This window comes from Haliotis rufescens, unplaced genomic scaffold (assembly GCF_023055435.1).
Source record: "Haliotis rufescens isolate VD_foot unplaced genomic scaffold, xgHalRufe1.0.p SCAF_63, whole genome shotgun sequence".
Taxonomy (NCBI): domain Eukaryota; kingdom Metazoa; phylum Mollusca; class Gastropoda; order Lepetellida; family Haliotidae; genus Haliotis; species Haliotis rufescens.
Window position 1 is genome coordinate 1704108 of NW_025964354.1, and position 18160 is coordinate 1722267.

At 37.8% G+C, this 18160-nt stretch overlaps 2 protein-coding genes across 3 annotated transcripts in view; both read right to left on the reverse strand.

Moving 5' to 3' along the window:
- Positions 1-18160, reverse strand: part of LOC124150171 (hemicentin-1-like) — a 262470-nt gene that overhangs the window by 61157 nt on the left and 183153 nt on the right. The window lies entirely within an intron of this gene.
- Positions 10979-17467, reverse strand: LOC125375941. Its single transcript, XM_048387005.1, has 6 exons — positions 17265-17467; positions 16747-16815; positions 16193-16477; positions 13480-13776; positions 12818-13138; positions 10979-11728 (listed from the first exon to the last, which is right to left on the reverse strand). Exons 2-6 carry the CDS (start codon positions 16808-16810, stop codon positions 11217-11219), a joined length of 1479 nt encoding a protein of 492 aa, XP_048242962.1. The 5' UTR covers positions 16811-16815; positions 17265-17467; the 3' UTR covers positions 10979-11216.

Genomic DNA, 18160 nt, shown 5'->3' on the forward strand with positions numbered 1-18160 from the left:
TGCAAGGTTACTACATTCAAGGCATCATTCAAGATCCTGTGGAGAACATTTTGGAGACTCATCAGTGAAACATTTAATGGACGATGCAATTTTCTAGTTTGACTTGTTCTATATATTCCCGTGTTTTTTCAGGTTAACGATTGACTCGCTTTTGCATGTGTTTGCAACGGTAATAGGTCCTGGTCGGGATCATACAGATCCATCTAATTACCGCCCTAAGTCTTTAACCAGCTGTGTCTGTAAAACCATGGAACGAATGATAAAGGATAGATTAGTTTGGTCCTTAGAAACCAATAATCGACTAACAAATATGCAATGTGGTTTCCACAAAAAACGAAGTACCATTGATCATTTAGTACGATTAGAATCGTTTGTGAAAAATGATATTGTCAACAAACAACATGCAGTGTCAATATTTTTCGATCTTGAGAAAGCTTATGACACTACCTGGAAGCATGGCATTTTAAAAGATAAAACACGAGATTTGTTTGAGAGGCCGCTTGCCACATTTTATATCATAGTTCTTAACAGGCCGGCAATGTCATTGCAATACGTGATTAAATTACACTACTCAAATCCGTCGAATTAACATACGATTATGTGTTAAATCCCATATATGAAAATCTATTTCAATCAAAACAAAAAAAACTTCTTCCTCCTCTAGGGTTCAGAATTAAGCCACATACTATCGCAGCTAATATTGATCTTCTACTATCTCACCATACCGGCTACTGTATACACCTCCTTGGCAACTGGTCAAACTCAGAGATGGAAGAACATTGCGTACAACCACTCGTCACCAAAGCGATGGCATAAATCCTGCAAAAGCACTGCACGTCCCCATGATCCCCAGTTAGGTGGTCTAGCTTTGGTTGCCAGTGGTCTCTAGCCTGGTTATACTTTCTAATAACTAATTGACTGAAAACGTCTTTGTTTTAATATTGCTCAGGTATGTTTTATGTCTACACTGTGATATTTACCTTACTGTTGTACTGTCCTTTGTCGACAGGAATTTTATAATAATCATCGCGATATGGCTGCGATATTGTCCATGGGATGTAAAATCATAACTCACTCACTCGCTCACTCTGCGGTTTTGGAACCTAGAATATATAAATGGTGTAAAGATAAATGTGTCACTAGTAGCACAGTACTAACGCATTAATATTTTGCCTGTAAAGCATTGTGGTGTAATTTCAGTGTAGCGATATCTGATAAAACAGTCCTGGTTTATAAAATAGCGTGTACATGCTGTTATATCGTTACAATGTTCTTTCACCACGCTATTAAAGGGAGATAACTTAGTTTAGTCAATATGATAATAATTCTTAGGCCTGGTCTCGTTCCATCAAAGGAGAACACTGGTCTTGACACTGGCTGCCGTTTTATCGTCCATTTCTATTCTGTTTTGACTTATGTATGTATTTTCATAACGGAACAGACTTTGGTGAGAACTTCAGCAATGATTAGTTCCATACAAAATTGAGATATGCTCTTTTTTTCCAAAGATGTATTACTGGTTACATTAAACAACCTGTCTCCTCTGACCCCATGCAAGCAATAATATAACAAAACCCAGCAACTCCTAATTACCCGAAGTTGCACACATACTATGCCTAATGCTCACCAAAAGTTCTTAATTATCCCTTATCTATAAGGAAAACTTTAGTGACTGACAGAACGGCTTTCCTCGTTAACATATGAATTAATTATGGAGCTTCAGTGTTAACTATGAATTCCTTTTCACAACAATGTTTATGGGCCTATGCGTCAATGTGATGTGATGCTAAACTTGATAAAGGATATCTGTAAACATTGTGATAATGTTTGAATCGAATGAGTTGGTAAATTAGCGAACTCATTCCATTTAAAGAAATATATACTTGTGCTAAACTTAAACCTCCCTTTGCCCAATATGGCTTGAAGAAGTACAGATATATATAATGTTTATTATTAATCAAGAAATGCATGTATTTCCCTTTCACTGCCACAATACTTGATGGCAAGTAGAAAATGGCATGCATACCTGGCAATATTCATTCCCGATCACAGTGGGGGACACAGGCAAATAGATTTGCAAGACGCAGACGCAGACGCACACACACACACGCGCGCACGCACGTACACACACACACACACACACACACACACACGAACACACACTCTATTGCTCCGTTTGAGCAATACTGGTTTCAGGTGAACATTAATTAAGTTGTTTGTCACAGCATTATTCTTTTTTATATAAACTTAATCCATAATCATAACTAATATCTGGTAAAAGCAGCTTCCATTGTACGATTCCGACGATATTATAAACATTTATTTTAAGCTGTACCACTTCTTATTAAGCTTTATTCAAGACATGTGGACCATGTTACATGTTTGCACTTGTACTCGTTGGCTCTTTCGACGATGTGTAGTCGAACAAGAAATAATATATTTCAATTTTGTGGAGAAGACAACAGATTTATTTACACGTGGCAAAGGTTATGGCCTAGACTGTGAATATATTATGAAATGCTTCACTGGAAGTATTTGTATTTCACTATTTGACACAGTGGGGTAAGGAAATAACAATCAGGTGTATAGATGCCAATGATGACACTATGAACGACAGGGGCATATTATATATTGTTTGAAATGAGGGTTGATCATTATGTCGTTTTATGAGTCCTGCGTTAGGTTTTATACCACAAAACGGATGCATAATATCTCGTAATACCCCGAGTGATACTGCTACAACGAAAACTATGCAATTGTAACAGAATTAAAACACATTGCAGATTGAAAAGAAACATCTGTTTGATTCAGCTGAGGTTAACTTGTGCTGTGTCAGATGACTCAATGACTCGTAAAACACGTGCAACATTTTCCTTCGTAGGATATACAGCATTAATTCTCCTGCTCAGAAATCAACGTACAGCATGTTTTCTTTGTAGTGGGGTATAAGGGATATAGTCTCCCGCCCAGAAAATTATTTCTCTCCTAGGCAAGATACATAGTATTGTTTTCAAGATCACGTGAACCAATCAGATCTCAATATTCTGACATTGAGGAAAGATGGAAAAAACACTTGTGACAAATTATCTTGAATATTAATTCTAAATTAGTATATGAAACTCTCTATGACTGTGTGATTGTTTTGCAATTTTGGTTATGTCATACAAGGAACAAGTACCCTCAATTTGGCAAATTGTCAGGCAAGGTCTGGGTCAAATAACTTGTGTTGTAAAACAGTGTAAAACTAGACTGCCGTTTCTTTGCAGAATACCAGTAGTTCATATGTTGGCAATTTGTTCATATAGTCTCAGATGTTCATAACTGTTTGAAGGCTGGTCAAGATTTCTATCAAGAGCAACATATTCTCCTCTCGATTCAGGATGTAGGTGGTCACTACCTGAAACAAATGTCAACGAGGCCTGTTATCATACATTGGGACAACATGTGTTTTTGAAATTATATTGATTTATTTGAATTATAATTAAGAATGACCAACAATGAAAAAGACTGCATATCCAGGATATATGTTGTTTATTAAATATAGCATTGTAAAATAATGTCGATTTCAAACAAACAATGGATTAACATTTTATTGTTACTCATGGGGTGATGTGTGTATATGCTTGTTGTAAGGCTCCGTGACTTGGTTGACGTGGTGTCACTGTAAGCCAACTGGGTTGGTCGACGCCAATGATGTGAATCATTGGATTGTTTGCTCCAGGCTCAACTATGTATATACATCATATAGCTGGAATATTGCTATGTGCGGCGTTAAATTGCCAACATATGTATACAAGCAAATCATATTATTACGAATAATATAATTAAGAAACAACGAATCATCATTAATAAACTGGTGGGTATGAAAATAGAAAGTCACACTTTGATATATCATTGATCCAAATAGCAAACGCCATATCAATAATGCACACGTATCACTTTTGACCTCCATGATTGCCTGCAGAACTGTTACATAATATATGTCTGGCTGCATACAATTTGTTTTATGTTTCTCAGGCACATTGTTAAGAGAAAAAGGAATGCGAGAGGAATCATTTCAAAAAAAAAATTTCGTAACAAGGACTATAAATTAAAACATGCCATCTCGACTTTGGTTGAAAATGTAAAACATCGAGGGAGAGAGAAACGCCCAAGAGCCAAAGGCTTTTCTCGAACTCGAGGTTTTACATTTTCAACAAAATTCGAGGCAGAGGTGCCATAACCTGTCCGAATGCACTAAATACCAGAAAGAATAAGAAATAATCGTGACACTGAAACAATAGTGTAGTTGCTGTATAAAACGAATTCCATGACAGTGGGCGAGACTTTGACTTTTTTATTGGCAATAAAATGTATGACTTTCAAGTGATGCGCCAATGCCTGATAGAACAATCTTTGTTAAGCGTACATCTCAAAGGTAACACCCAGGTTGATATCACATGTATTAGTAGATTATGGAACGGTGTATGTCAAATTGTTTCAACATTATAAGGAACACTGACAGTATTGTCACTTGAATTTTGTCTATATTTAAGATGTACAGATCAATATACATATGTTCATATATGTGAATCATTAAATCTATTTTCAAACCGTAACAATTGCATTATAACCATTATTCGGCAGATATATTATTAGCATGATAACCCTACTTTCAAACTAGTGTCATGCAAAGGCGTTAACCCACCCATCTCACTTGTCTCTGCCGATGTACCTGTTGTGGACAGGCTGTCACCTACAGTAGTAGGGATGTAAACAGGGTTAATACGCAGTTCGGATCCTTGTTGATAATTACCAGCAGATCCTCCCAAGCCGACTACAGCATTGTCCTCAGCTTGGTGCACAGTGTCCTCAGAAGGAGGATATCTGTCTGCCTCCCTCCGTTTTCCTTCCACGGTTACATCCACGTTATCATATGTATGTGTGTCTGGTGATGCCGTCACCTGCTTTAACCAAAGACAAAATAAAACCAAAAAATACCCCATGCCCCATGCAGCTTAGATTATCAACATTGGTATAATGTATTATATATACATGATCGATTGTACGTTGGGTATGTTTTTTTCTATGCATGTTCATCCTTTCAGTGCAGTCTTACATGGATCTGTTTTTAATGGTTATATATAAACGGGAGCGTCTCACGAGAGCGATCTTTCGATTTTTAAAACAACAACCGAAATATAGCATCCTTATGAGGATTAAAGGTGTTGATAGCAACTAACACTTGTAGAGTTTGCTCATGAGGCTGCCTGTGTCATCTATTTAGATTACACTTTTGATATGCCTTCAATATAAAACATTAAGGCATGCTTAATGCTGTTTTAATTTAATACGCTCTCGTGCCTGTTGTTCCCTCCTCAAAAAGCTTGGTCAAAATGACCGCCAGTCTCACTAGAGCGACCTGTTGTCCCCTTGTTTGTGTTTTTTTTACTCAAACGAAGGAAAGGTTGCTCTGGTGACACCTCCGTACATTAACACACTTTAATAAGAATAAACATGTGTATATCAACACAAACGTTAAAGTCTGTAGTCATTGCTGCTTAACGCTGCGAACATTACATGCTCGTGTAGATCAGAGCGGTGGTTGCGCCCGCCATATTTTATAATTTAGATCACTCTGTATGGACTCCTGGTTTTCGATTCAAACATTCGTTTAACGTGTGACAGCATTTCAGGTACATAACTTGATTGTCTGGTTTGCTGACAGTCCACCGTCTTAAGATAGGAGTACCGATATGCAGTGTCATTCAACACACTCAGGAAGTGGTTATCCTTTTACCTTTATTAACAAAGGATATATAGGGTATAAAAGCAACTTCCCGAAACACTTAACCACAATATCTCCTTTATCGAAACACAAATCATCCAAACAAGCATCAGAGGAGGACACAACAGGAGACCATGGACATTCCAAGAAAAAAGCCAGCTGTTAAAAGGATACTCCGTAATGTTATTGACAATAATTATCACCTCCTTATGGACACTATCTCTCTATTTCTACAATGGTCGCTCAATCTGCTCTTTGTAGCAGCCCATTGAGAAGTGTGTTTCTTTGTTTGTACCTACGTAGGGACTTTGCATTGTGACTTGTCTACACAAACACTGGATTCAAAACACACCTGATTAATAGTTAGACTAGATGATTATTGTTTGTTGTATTGATCTATTGAACATCAGTATTTATGTTCTGTTCATAGTGAGTGAGTGAGTATTGTTTTACGCCGCTCGTAGCAATATTCCAGCAATATCACGCCAGAAATGGGCTTCACACATTGTTTCCATGTCGGGAATCGAACCCGGGTCTTCGGCGTCAAGAGCGAACGCTTTAACCACTAGGCTACCACTAGGCTAGGCTCCCGTGATATGATGATAACGTTATTCTGTCTTGGCGTATGTGGATCACCCAGCGAAAATTGATTTCATTATGCTTCATCATATGCTATTTTTATGAACCACTTCAGCTTATGCTCCCAACGCTGTCAAATATATAGGTAATGTGACACTTTCCTGTTCATCCTTTCTTGTGGAACTTCAATATGTGTAGTACCGTACATTTTAACTTCCTGTATGTGAATTAACAAATGTTCATGTTCATGAAGGTACATATCTATTCATATAAAATCAGTACTCAATCCCTGAAAATTAGTTTTGGTGAGGAAGGAGGATGTCATATTTATCCAACAAATAGTCACAAGTGGAAAACATTATCGTGCAGACTCTTTATTGGACAAATAATTCCAAACACAAAATCAATTAATTTTGTTACAAATGAAATAAAGTTTGTAGTCATATTAGTCTGAACTGACCAACTGACCCAACAGATGGAAACAACTTATACATGTAGGCTTAATAAATATTTTTAAAACTGTTACTTTAACATGTGCCGTCCTACTCATGCATGCAAAAGTAGCGCTAGAACTTAACAACTAAACATTGATTAAGGCAGATCAACATGAGCCGTGTGTATACCAGAAAGTATATCAATAATATTGACCTTTTCTGTGGAGTACTACGATAACGTTCGGCTAACACCATTTATCCGTGATATTAGTAACAACAGCATTTGTTTACGAGGAAAGTCATTAAACATTTGTCATTTGTCACGCGAAAATGTATTCATATTCACGTGTCCTTTATTCTACGTGTTTAATAAATGTTTCGTTATCTCTAAATGTGAGCTGCTATATCAAGAACGAGGAAGTACACCAAACCCGTTTTTTAAATTACTTGAACTCTTTCCCATGCAATTTACGGACTTCATCAGTACTCATACACACGAACATGTCATAAGCGAGAACATTGTACCTACGTTAACTCAAAAAAAGAAGTGGGACATAAAACCAAAGAACATCAATTTATTTGGTACAAAAAAGTAAAGAAGGCATTTGCAAAAGCATGAACAATTTAGTCATATCAATGCTTAACATTTGAAGAAACAATATGGCAATGCATGTTATGTTGATGACGAAGTTTGCTTGGATTCACAAAACAACTAGTATGTGTTTAAGAAATGACCAGATCAGTTCAATGCATAGGATTCTCTCTTTCTGTGCATATTTTTGACAAAGTGTATCGTTTCCTAAAAACAAGGACATGATTCAGCTCCATACAACATTCAAAGTATGATTTAACGAATAGCTTGGTTGATGATCAGGGAAATAGCAGAAATAGCACACGAATCCATGAAGCATATTAAAAACGAGAATTGGTTATTCGATTGATATTATGTCGCAGGAATAAAACCATTTAGCATGCTATTTTCAACATATGTTCCGAATGATTGTAAACCTGTAAGCTGACGTGAACACAAGGTTGAACTATGCATGAGCATAAGAACAACAACATAACTGAACAAAGCAAAAGTGATTATTCATGTAGTGATATACGATATGCATACGAAAATATTATAAATCCATATTGCACTCGAGGGGTGGGATGGTAAGAAATAAGTTCACCCCTTGTATCTTCCTAAGCGAACACATATGGGTACAAACCGCTTCATTGAATTAACTTTATACTTGGCAAGGAAGGCACCCAATCCCCCCAGTATAAATACGCACTCATCCAGCTGCCACTCCCAACCCCAGCATTAGACCTTCTGTTCTAAAACGACATATTTTTTTATGATTCTATTATTTAAGTCTTAATTATGTCTATGACTGATTTAAAGACATATAATTATTTCAACGTTTTAAAAACATAATATAACACCATTCAAATGTTGATTTCTTCACAACCGTCAAGTAACATTGCATTCCATGCGTGAAAATAACTTTACATATCATCAGTCCCGATTTAAAACTTAATATTCCTGATAAATGATCACTTACAATGTTGACCGATCAACTATATTCATTGCAAATTCATTTTACCTTTAATCCGCTATATGTTGTAATCATTGGTCATATTATATGCAATATGTGCATGTGTCCGAAAAAAAATGAAATATAATCTTTAAAAAAGTGCGGTAAGGTGAAATGTGGTTGAACCGAACAGTCCTTGGTGTATCCCCATAATGCTTGTCTTGTTTCATTCACTATCTCATATTTGGTTTTGTACAATAAGTTTAACGCCGCACTCAGCAACATTCCAGCAACAAGACAGTCGCCTACTTGTTATCGGACCCATGACGATTAGGGTTAAACTAGGTCTTCAGCAACCTATGCTTGCCGTAAAAGGCGACAATGCTTGTAGTAAGAGGCGACTAGCGGGATCGTGTGGTCAGGCTCCCTGACGTGGTTGATGCATGTCATAATATCCCAATTGCGTTGATCGATGCTCATGGTATCAATCACTGGATTGTTTGGGCAGGCTGGCTTTTTTTACAGACCACCGTCATATAGCTGGAATATTACTAATTGTGCCATTAAACAACAAACAAACACAACTTAGAAGTCTGGAACGGATAGTTCAGTGATCGACATAAGATGTGACAATCCACACCTTCGAGGTTAATAATCAACTAATAGACAACGAGCATGACCACTGGATTCAAAAAGTAGCCTCCTTCCTCCAATATAGGTTGCTTGGAACCAACTTTAAAGCTGAATTCCAAAGGTGTTTCAGTTTGCAAAAATAATTCCACCATTTAAATATTTACACACATGTACAATATATAAAAGAATAATGCTGTGACAAACAACATAATTAATGTTCACCTCAAACCAGTATTGCTCAAACGGCACAATAAATATTGTCTGTGTGTGTTTGTGTGTGTGTGTGTGTGTGTGTGTGTGTGTGTGTGTGTGTGTGTGTGTGTGTGTGTGTGTGTGTGTGTCTGCTTGTGCTATTGTGCTGATGCCGATTTATAGTACTAGCACACCGAGATACCATGCCGCTGTTTACATGAATACCCAACAAAGACACAGCATACTGACTCCGAGCCGACCAGTCCTTGTTTGAGACCCTTAATGCCTTACCAAAATGCTTCAAATATGGTACTTGTTGTTATGCTACCTGGAGCGCGGCATTTAGGGCCTAAAACAAGCACTGGTCGGCACGGGGTCAGTATATGTTATCTGATTTGGGTTTTCATGTCAAACTGCGGCATGGTATCTCAGTGGGCTTGAACTATAACCTCGGCATTCGTCCGGACTAGGACAAACAGCCACACACACAGAGATATCTCTCTCTCTCTCTCTCTCTCTCTCTCTCTCTCTCTCTCTCTCTCTCTCTCTCTCTCTCTCTCTCTCTCTCTCTCTCTCGCATGATGTGTATGTACAACAAGAACAATATGCCTTGACAACACAGGATATGAATGTCCATATACGTACATCTGTACAAAACAGGAGCGATATGATTCATTAATGTGACACAGTCAAATTAGCCAGAATATATGACAAGGATATGATGTGTCATTTTACCTAGAGGAAAATGTTGATCCTCTGATAACAGTATGTTATGGTTATGTTATCAGGGATGTCCAATAATATTAATCAATATTGACATACAATGATTTATTGCTTGCTGGACATGTTTGATAAAATGAATGAAATGTGTTGTGAAGGGACATTTAAGTGTTCATCTCCTCATTTTACAGAAAAGTTTCTATATCTAACATCTCTCCTTCCTACAATACATTATGGAGATTCCCCCAAGGTAAATTATTGATGTTATGAAAACATTGCTTTTTTTTCTTTTTTCATATTTGGATCGGTATTGCAAATTTTACATTGAGCAATAATCGTACTTAGACACATTCATGAATGAAGTATTTTAATGAGTGTGATGGTTACCGCTCTTGGGTAGTTGCTGAATAAATGTAATGAACCTTTTTATCAATCTCCATCCAAGATAACATAGTGTGGGAAGAGTTTGAGAACTGTTTGTATGTCCACAACCTGCTTCCTGGTATGAACTTCACAAGACAAATTGAACACTTTAGCCACTGTCCCGCTTTTAATCAGGTAAGCTGGCCATTGCTTGCAGGCTACCAGCAGACAGTGATTGTTGCTGTGTCATCTCATATATAGATATTAAATAAAACATCCAAATAAAAATATCATTAACGGATAATAGTATAGTGTGCACAGAATAACTACTTATTAATGACACTTATAACTCAGAAATGTCATGAATGGCATACCCAGGTCATGATTGCAACTTCTTCCGGATACGTTCACAGAGCTACGCATATATTGATGCTTTCTTGGGTTTCTTAAAGTAATCATAACACATTTCTTTGCAACTTATACCTGACATTCGATAATGCTTATCCCTGTATTCTAGTAACTCTGCATACTTGTGAAAATGGGTCAGTGGCATTCGTGTTGATTGCAAAACATGTTTGAAACCCGATATTGTTGTTTCTTTTTATAACAAATTCCATCTATTTTAGCTATAATAAGGGTAACGCTATTTTTCAGGGCATTATCATTTGGAGAAGCCTTCGGTCTTTTCAACTGCCCTCCTTCGTCGGGCAGTTAATGGCTAACTTGATCAGTAAGACATAATCTTATTTTAGGTTAAGTTGATAGACTTACGCATAGTTTGATGCTTTGTTGGCTTTCTTTAAGAAATCACAATGCACGTCTCTGCAACTTATGCCTGACAAGGTGGAACATTCGAATCCTAGATAATGCCCCTCCCTACACTCTGGTAACTCAAGTTAATGGAAAATCAGATTAAATACAAACGAAACTTGAAACAAAAACTTCCGAAAACAGCAGAAAATATGATAATGATATTCAAATATTCGCCAAATATATAACAACTTATCAGATTGCTGTGTCATCATATTGCACTGTCATGTCCTTCGTTTTGTTAATAGAGGCATAGAGCTCATTGATTTGACTTGTATTATCTTCGGGAATAATGTGCTGTACAATTACACCGAGGTCATTCTTAGGATTGTCTGTGGATGTTGCCGCTAACGATATCTCGTGTGATTCATCCTTCGTCAGCGAACTTGATCTGATGTCAGCATTGTTGACGAAGTCCCCTGTACATGCATAACCTCCTGCATCTATTACAGTTATGATCTTTGATCCACCTGGAGCATCATTCAGCTCCACGGTAGCATAAGCTGAACTTCCGGGTGCCCCTACCGTTATGTACGGAGGGGGAGAAGGCTTAAGTGATGCCTGTGCTTTTATTTGATTTACCTGTTTTCTTTTGACGAGAAACACGATGATGATGACGACGATGATGAGAAACACTATCGCAACAACAACGCCGGCAGCAATAACTGGAGTGGAGGCTGTGGCTAGGACATCACATGTTTTGATTTCTGCAATGTTATAAAGGCGTTTAAGTCATAGTTAGATACTCTTCCTTAAATAACAGAACACAAGTTGCATTTGTTAAAAACAGACACAAAGCCAAACTGCATGGGCATACTGTCGCCTTGACTAATGACCGTAACAGCATGTTAACATGGAGAATGAAAATCCCGCGTGTTGGCGACTGTTAGACGTCAGATTACAATACCCTTAATCGCTTTCTATTTCTCTTTTACGGGGTATAAATCACCGCTACCCAGCCGCCGCCATATGCAGGAATTGGGGCCCGCGTCCACCTCATGCACGTTGCGCGTTTTGTTGGGATTGAACTGTCATTTCTATAATATACACGACGAATACATTGACAATATGCGAGTACTCGCACAACAGATGTGTTTACCGTAACACCAAAGTAGACATTGACAATATACTGGTGTACACAATGTACCCTTCGTGTTTTAATGATATGTCCCTGTCGTATAACCATTGATATTTTGACATGGATTGAACTCAAACTACCCCATTGAAGATCCGGTTTCGAAATGCTCTTTAGCAACCCATGCGGGTTGTGAGTGGCCACTGATTAGGCTCGCTGACTAGGCTGGTGCATGCCATCTTTTCCAAGTTGTGTGGATCGATGTTGTCAATCACTGAACTGTTGGGTCCATATATGATTATTTACAGACTGTCGCGATATAACTGGAATGCTGCTTGGTGCGGCGTTAAACAATAAACAAACAAACAAACAAACATAATCACATCCCATACGTAAAAGTTATTAACAAACACTGTGTTCTCTGGGGAGACACTGGGACACTGACAACAGACCAGCAAGCAAATAAATACCACTAAATATGCATGCATACTTCATTCAGTATTTCAGGTAAGAACATTGGAACATAAGAACAGTTTACCACTTCAGACAAACTAGTTGGTACAGTGTGTATCATTCCATGCGTTTCGGACTTTAATCATTATTTCTGCGCAAATGAGATAGCTATTTACACTACATATATATGCAGGCGGTGTTAGTAGTAGCCACTCGAGAATTACATGGGGTGATGGTAGTACCCTCTTGATAATAACTAAAAACTCACTGTTATTGAGTTCCCCTACTCCCTCACAGGTGAGATTCCAGTGTTCGTGTTGACAGTAGAATACCAGCCTTACTCCACCCAAGTGTGTTTCGGTCACATTGAAGGTTTTTGGTGAAAGATCATGGTCAGCCCCGGTTCCAGCAACATTCAGTAATTGTGTGACATCCCCGGTCTGTAGTGTGAAGTTGGAATATACAGAACGGTAGTAACCTCGTATGTCGTAGAAGGCAGCAATGTCCACTGTAAGCGTCACGTCCTCATACAGGGTTAGCGTCTCAGTATCTTTGTCACTGGTTATCTTGCATGTGGGGGTCTTTGGAACTGTTAGGCGAAAGGGTTACATTTAGAAACGATTATCAAACAAACTACCACATCATTTGTGTGTTGCTAGATCAACGCCCTTTTGAGAAATGCATACGTTGGAATATACTGATTTATAACGTGAACAGAACACTCTATATGATGACTGCAACGATATTTGTGTAATTAAATATATGTTCACGATAATCGTGGCGTTTAGTGGTTTGAAGTTGTATAGGACTATTGCCATGTCATGCTGAAAATTTGTCATCAAGTACATGGTGTTTAGACAAATGTTGCGGCGTTCAGCGTTACATGCTCAAGACTTGTAACTAAGTATTATATGATAACATAAAACTCACTGAGTTCAGTCACACCATTGCAAGTAAGATTCCATTGACTGTTGTGACAGCTAAACATCAGTCTTACAACCCCCAGGTGGGAGTCCGTCACATTCAGGGTTACTGAAGAAGTGGTGTGAGAAACACTTGCTACAGAGTCAGCTTTCATCAGCAGTGTTGTCACATTCCCGGTCTGGAGTGAGAAGGTGAGGGCTGTGGAACAGTAGTAGTCTTGTATGTCCACTGTGAGTGTCAGCGCCTGATACTGGGCAAGTACATCAGTGTCCTCCTGACTGATGATGCTGCATGTTGGTTTCTCTGAATCATTGAATACAGCGGTAGAATGATAGCACAGTTTGAATAATGTAACAAATGTTATATTTTGGTTAACATTGGACCACGTTCTAAATTGCATTGTGTGTTCACAGTTTGAAAAGTAGAGATGAAAAGTGATTTTGTTTCATTGACATATACTGACAGAATCAAAACTATCATTCCCATAGAAAATGACTGTTGACATGGAAATTATCAGAGGTTTGAGGTGGACATAGCTCTATGACCGCCTTGGTGTGTATATGGATTGTGGACTTACTTGTCGATTCCAAAATTGAAACAAAATGTTAACCAAGAAACCTGTACGTAAAAGATCTTAGTGTGAAACCAGCCTGGTATACAATAATCAAACGTATTACAACATTCACCAAGTTTACAAAACAATACAAATTAATGCACAGCAATCAGAACGGCAGTAAATAGTACAATATTCAATGGCAATATACAATATGATTCTATCACCGTCCACGGTAACCGGAGGTTAACACCCAACATTAGCATCTAAACCTAGTAACTTCCTGACGACTGCTTAGATTAAATGGCACCACATTCCTGACGACTAATCGCAGCCCAAACACAATGCAATGAGCGTCTGCCGAATCTCAACATAAACTACACAACACAGCCACAATCATTGTTCAACTAGTAAACACACCGCCATATAACAGTGTCATAGGAAAAACATCTCTAGACTCCACAATGTTCCTGCTGTATGACTGCTACATCGCCTCTTACGAAAAGCATAGGATGCTTGGGACATATACTCTATTGACATTAAAGTTTTAAACCAGAATGTTAATTCAGTTTATTTCAGAGTTTACCAAAGCGTTATGGAGATGCATCTAAAATCGATCCAGGGGTCCAAATTAGTCACAACAAAAACAAATAAACGCGTATGCGTTCGTGAAGAAGATGCAAATAGGTGGGTAAAAGGGTCATATGCTATCTGATGTTTTTGTATTAGGAATGTATTAGAATGTTGACATGTCAAAAACATAATTTTCCAATTTCTCTAAGCGGTTCGTCAAAAGTGATATCATGAGTGAGTATTGTTTAACGCCATTTTAAACAGTTATATCTCTGCGTGTCAGCTTGTGGAGGGAGGAAAAGGGAGGGCTCCTCGGCTTTGCCAATTTGGGTTAAATCAACATGCTGACAAACCAAGAAACATAATCACGACCATAGGTTTCTGGTACGTCTGAGGCACGCACCTCTGCAGTGAATTTGTCGATTTGAAGGCGGGAGCGAGTTTGGTTTAACGCCGCTTTGAACAGTATGTCAGTTATTTCATAGGGTTTCAGTTTCATGTGGGAGGAAATTTCAGAAGTGATGTGATGCCGCTATGTTAAGCTGGGAATCGAACCCACGATCATAGTTTTCTGGTTTGCCTCGGGGACGCAACTCTGAATGACAAATTGCGCCATCTGAAATGACTGTGCCAACCGTATCCTGATTTGAAAAGACATAATAGAAATAGAAATTGGAAAATATTTTTTGTTTTTTATTCCAAAACACGTTGGTTTACTTTCAAAGAAACGATCTCACATTTGTTGTCATTTTCAGAAAATATGGAATCGATTGTTCCATTGGTGTTAAAATCATTGGAGAATGACAAAAAGTAGACAACCATTCTTGTGTATGTATAGCTTAATTCACTTACTAGACGTGTGAACCATTAATGTGCGGTGACACTATCAATATGTCGCTTTGTCGTGTTTTGGCGTACTTTACCGCCTTCTTTTACAGATTTGAGCTGGGGCGAAAATGCGACAAAATCACATGTTTTGTCCCTGAAAATGTCGTGTCAGCATTATCGGCATTTGTAAAAAATAAAAACATTATTCAAAGCACGACAATGCTACAAAATAGTGTTGTCGCGCTGTCACATTTGGTGTAATTTTGACACATTTTGCTATTTGGTTGTAAGATCGATAACGGGTCAATGCAACAAACGCGACATTGTCCCGCCTAGGATTCTATAGGTATCCAGGACAAATCTAGGCTTACTGACTCTTTTGATGACGACAATAAGGCACTGACTCATTTCGACTTCATACTTCACTCAGACAACATAACCTGTCATTCAAATGACGTATATAAGACCCAGGATTAAGGATGAAATAACCTCTTTAAATATTTCATTTAGTTTTGAACACTCATTGAAATACAATATGAATCATCAACATAATTATCATTGTAATTTATTCAGAAGGGCATAACTATCTCAGGCTCTCCCTATAACATGAACAAGGATTTTTACCCAGAGCTAAGCATCAACTAAAATATATACAAACATTCATAAGCCATCAACAAAATGGACATCAGTTGTATTTGTACCTTTATGTTATTACAGTTAGAGAGTTTACACGATCAGTATGTAGCAACTTTCACTTATACTTACTTGCAGCAGTCAGATTACATGTACCAGCATCTTCACGTCCAGGTTTACACGACCATGTCCCTACATCTTTTAACTGTACACTGGGTATGTTAAAGATAGTTTGAGTGTTGTTGATGACAGTCACTGGGGCGTCCGAAGGATCACACGGCCCACCTGACAGTTGACATTGTGCAACCTCAACACCTCTGGGGCTGATATACGAGTGTAAAATACCTCCCCCTGTACATATCAACTGTACAACTGTTTCCAGATAACTAAGGTTTGGGCAGATGAGTATGGTGGAGACTGTGGAGAAATAAGAATGTTGAATTAAAACGTTAAAACGTTGCGTGATCTAGAAAACAATTTAGAATATATATTATAAAAAATAAATACTTTTGTCAAAATGTTGTGTCAAATAGGTCAAAGTACACAGTTTGATTTCGATCGTTACCATTAGTTTTGACATTGCTGAAGAATAATAGCTTGATTAACAATAATAACATTGTTCATCTAATAAACCTCTTATAACTATTTAGAAAAATACATTATCCCCACTGATGTGTTGGACTGACCGCAGAGTGACTGTGCCAGTAGAAGTAGAGTCTGGGCCACGACTGTGTTAGCAGGTTTCATCATGAAAACTGTCAGAGTGAAACAATGTATTATTTACAACAATCACAAACATCACAAACGTGTCTAATATGTTTGCTTATAATGTAAAACATACACTCATACTCTGAACGATATTTTCCGATTTACTTCCTCATTCACTTCACTAACAAGTCCATTGGGATTCAGGCTCAGAAACAGGTCGCCAGCATCCTGTGCTTGTAGAAAGAGTCAATATAAACGAGGATTTTGCCCTTTGAATTGTTTGTCTATATATCTAAATCCTGTTAATCATTGTTCAACTTGTTTGCTACAAAATGGTTATTTACAGGCTTTTATTTCACACGGCGAGTTGAATCATTTCAGGTAGCAGCGTTAAACAACATTTACTTATTCACTCATACACACACCAGATAACGAGTACGAAATATATCCCTGGAGGGAATTTAGTTTTCTCCACTCTTTTACAGAACACGCTTACCAAATTGATGCTCTCCATAGAAAGTACACACTTTTGCAATGAGAAGTGTCACATCGTACTCTTCTTCCTCTCAACAAAGGACCCCTTCAGTGGCCAACCTTCCTCTCAACCTTGTCTTGCGATCTGATGTAACACACTTCCTTCATGAATATAAACTTGACTCTGTGACTGTGACTGATATGATGTCAAATCCATGTATCCTTGACAAGTTTATCGCTCTACATTGCGAGGTATGTGAATTGCAGTTAACCTGTGAAATGCTTCCTCGTTCATTTATGACTGTGTTGCGAGAAGCATGGACAATGGGTTATGCCTTGTCGGTATAGCGGAAGGGAGGTAACTCATCGGAAAATAGCCGCACGAAATTTGAAGGGGCTAATTGATAAAGTTAAATTAGGACCAATCGAAAATACTCATAACATGTCACATGCTTATTATTAGGATTTAACAAGGCAGGAGCTGGTGCTGTTTCCCGTTCAATGCCACTTAATACTAGAAAACACAGCTATCATTACCATGCGTTACACACCACTGTATGCACAAAAAATGTATCTGTCCTCACTGACAGGATTCCATAGATTTCACTTGGGTAATTATTCTTTGAAATATATTAATGTTGTTTTCATGTTACTTTCGAGCAGTGGAAAAGTACGTTTGCAATGTTGTGAAAGGGAAACACTTTGTTGATGTTTGAGCTTAAGTATTCAATGATAATAAATACACTATACAAGGAAGAAACTAAAATCTTACCTGCCATACCATAATAATTTTATACTTTGAAGTTTACACTGTTTTTTTCATGCTGATTGGCTGAATGGGTAGTCATCTGTGAATGGACAAAAAAGTTCACACGATGTAAACAACTTTTTGTGTGAAATTGATCGTGTGAACTTATT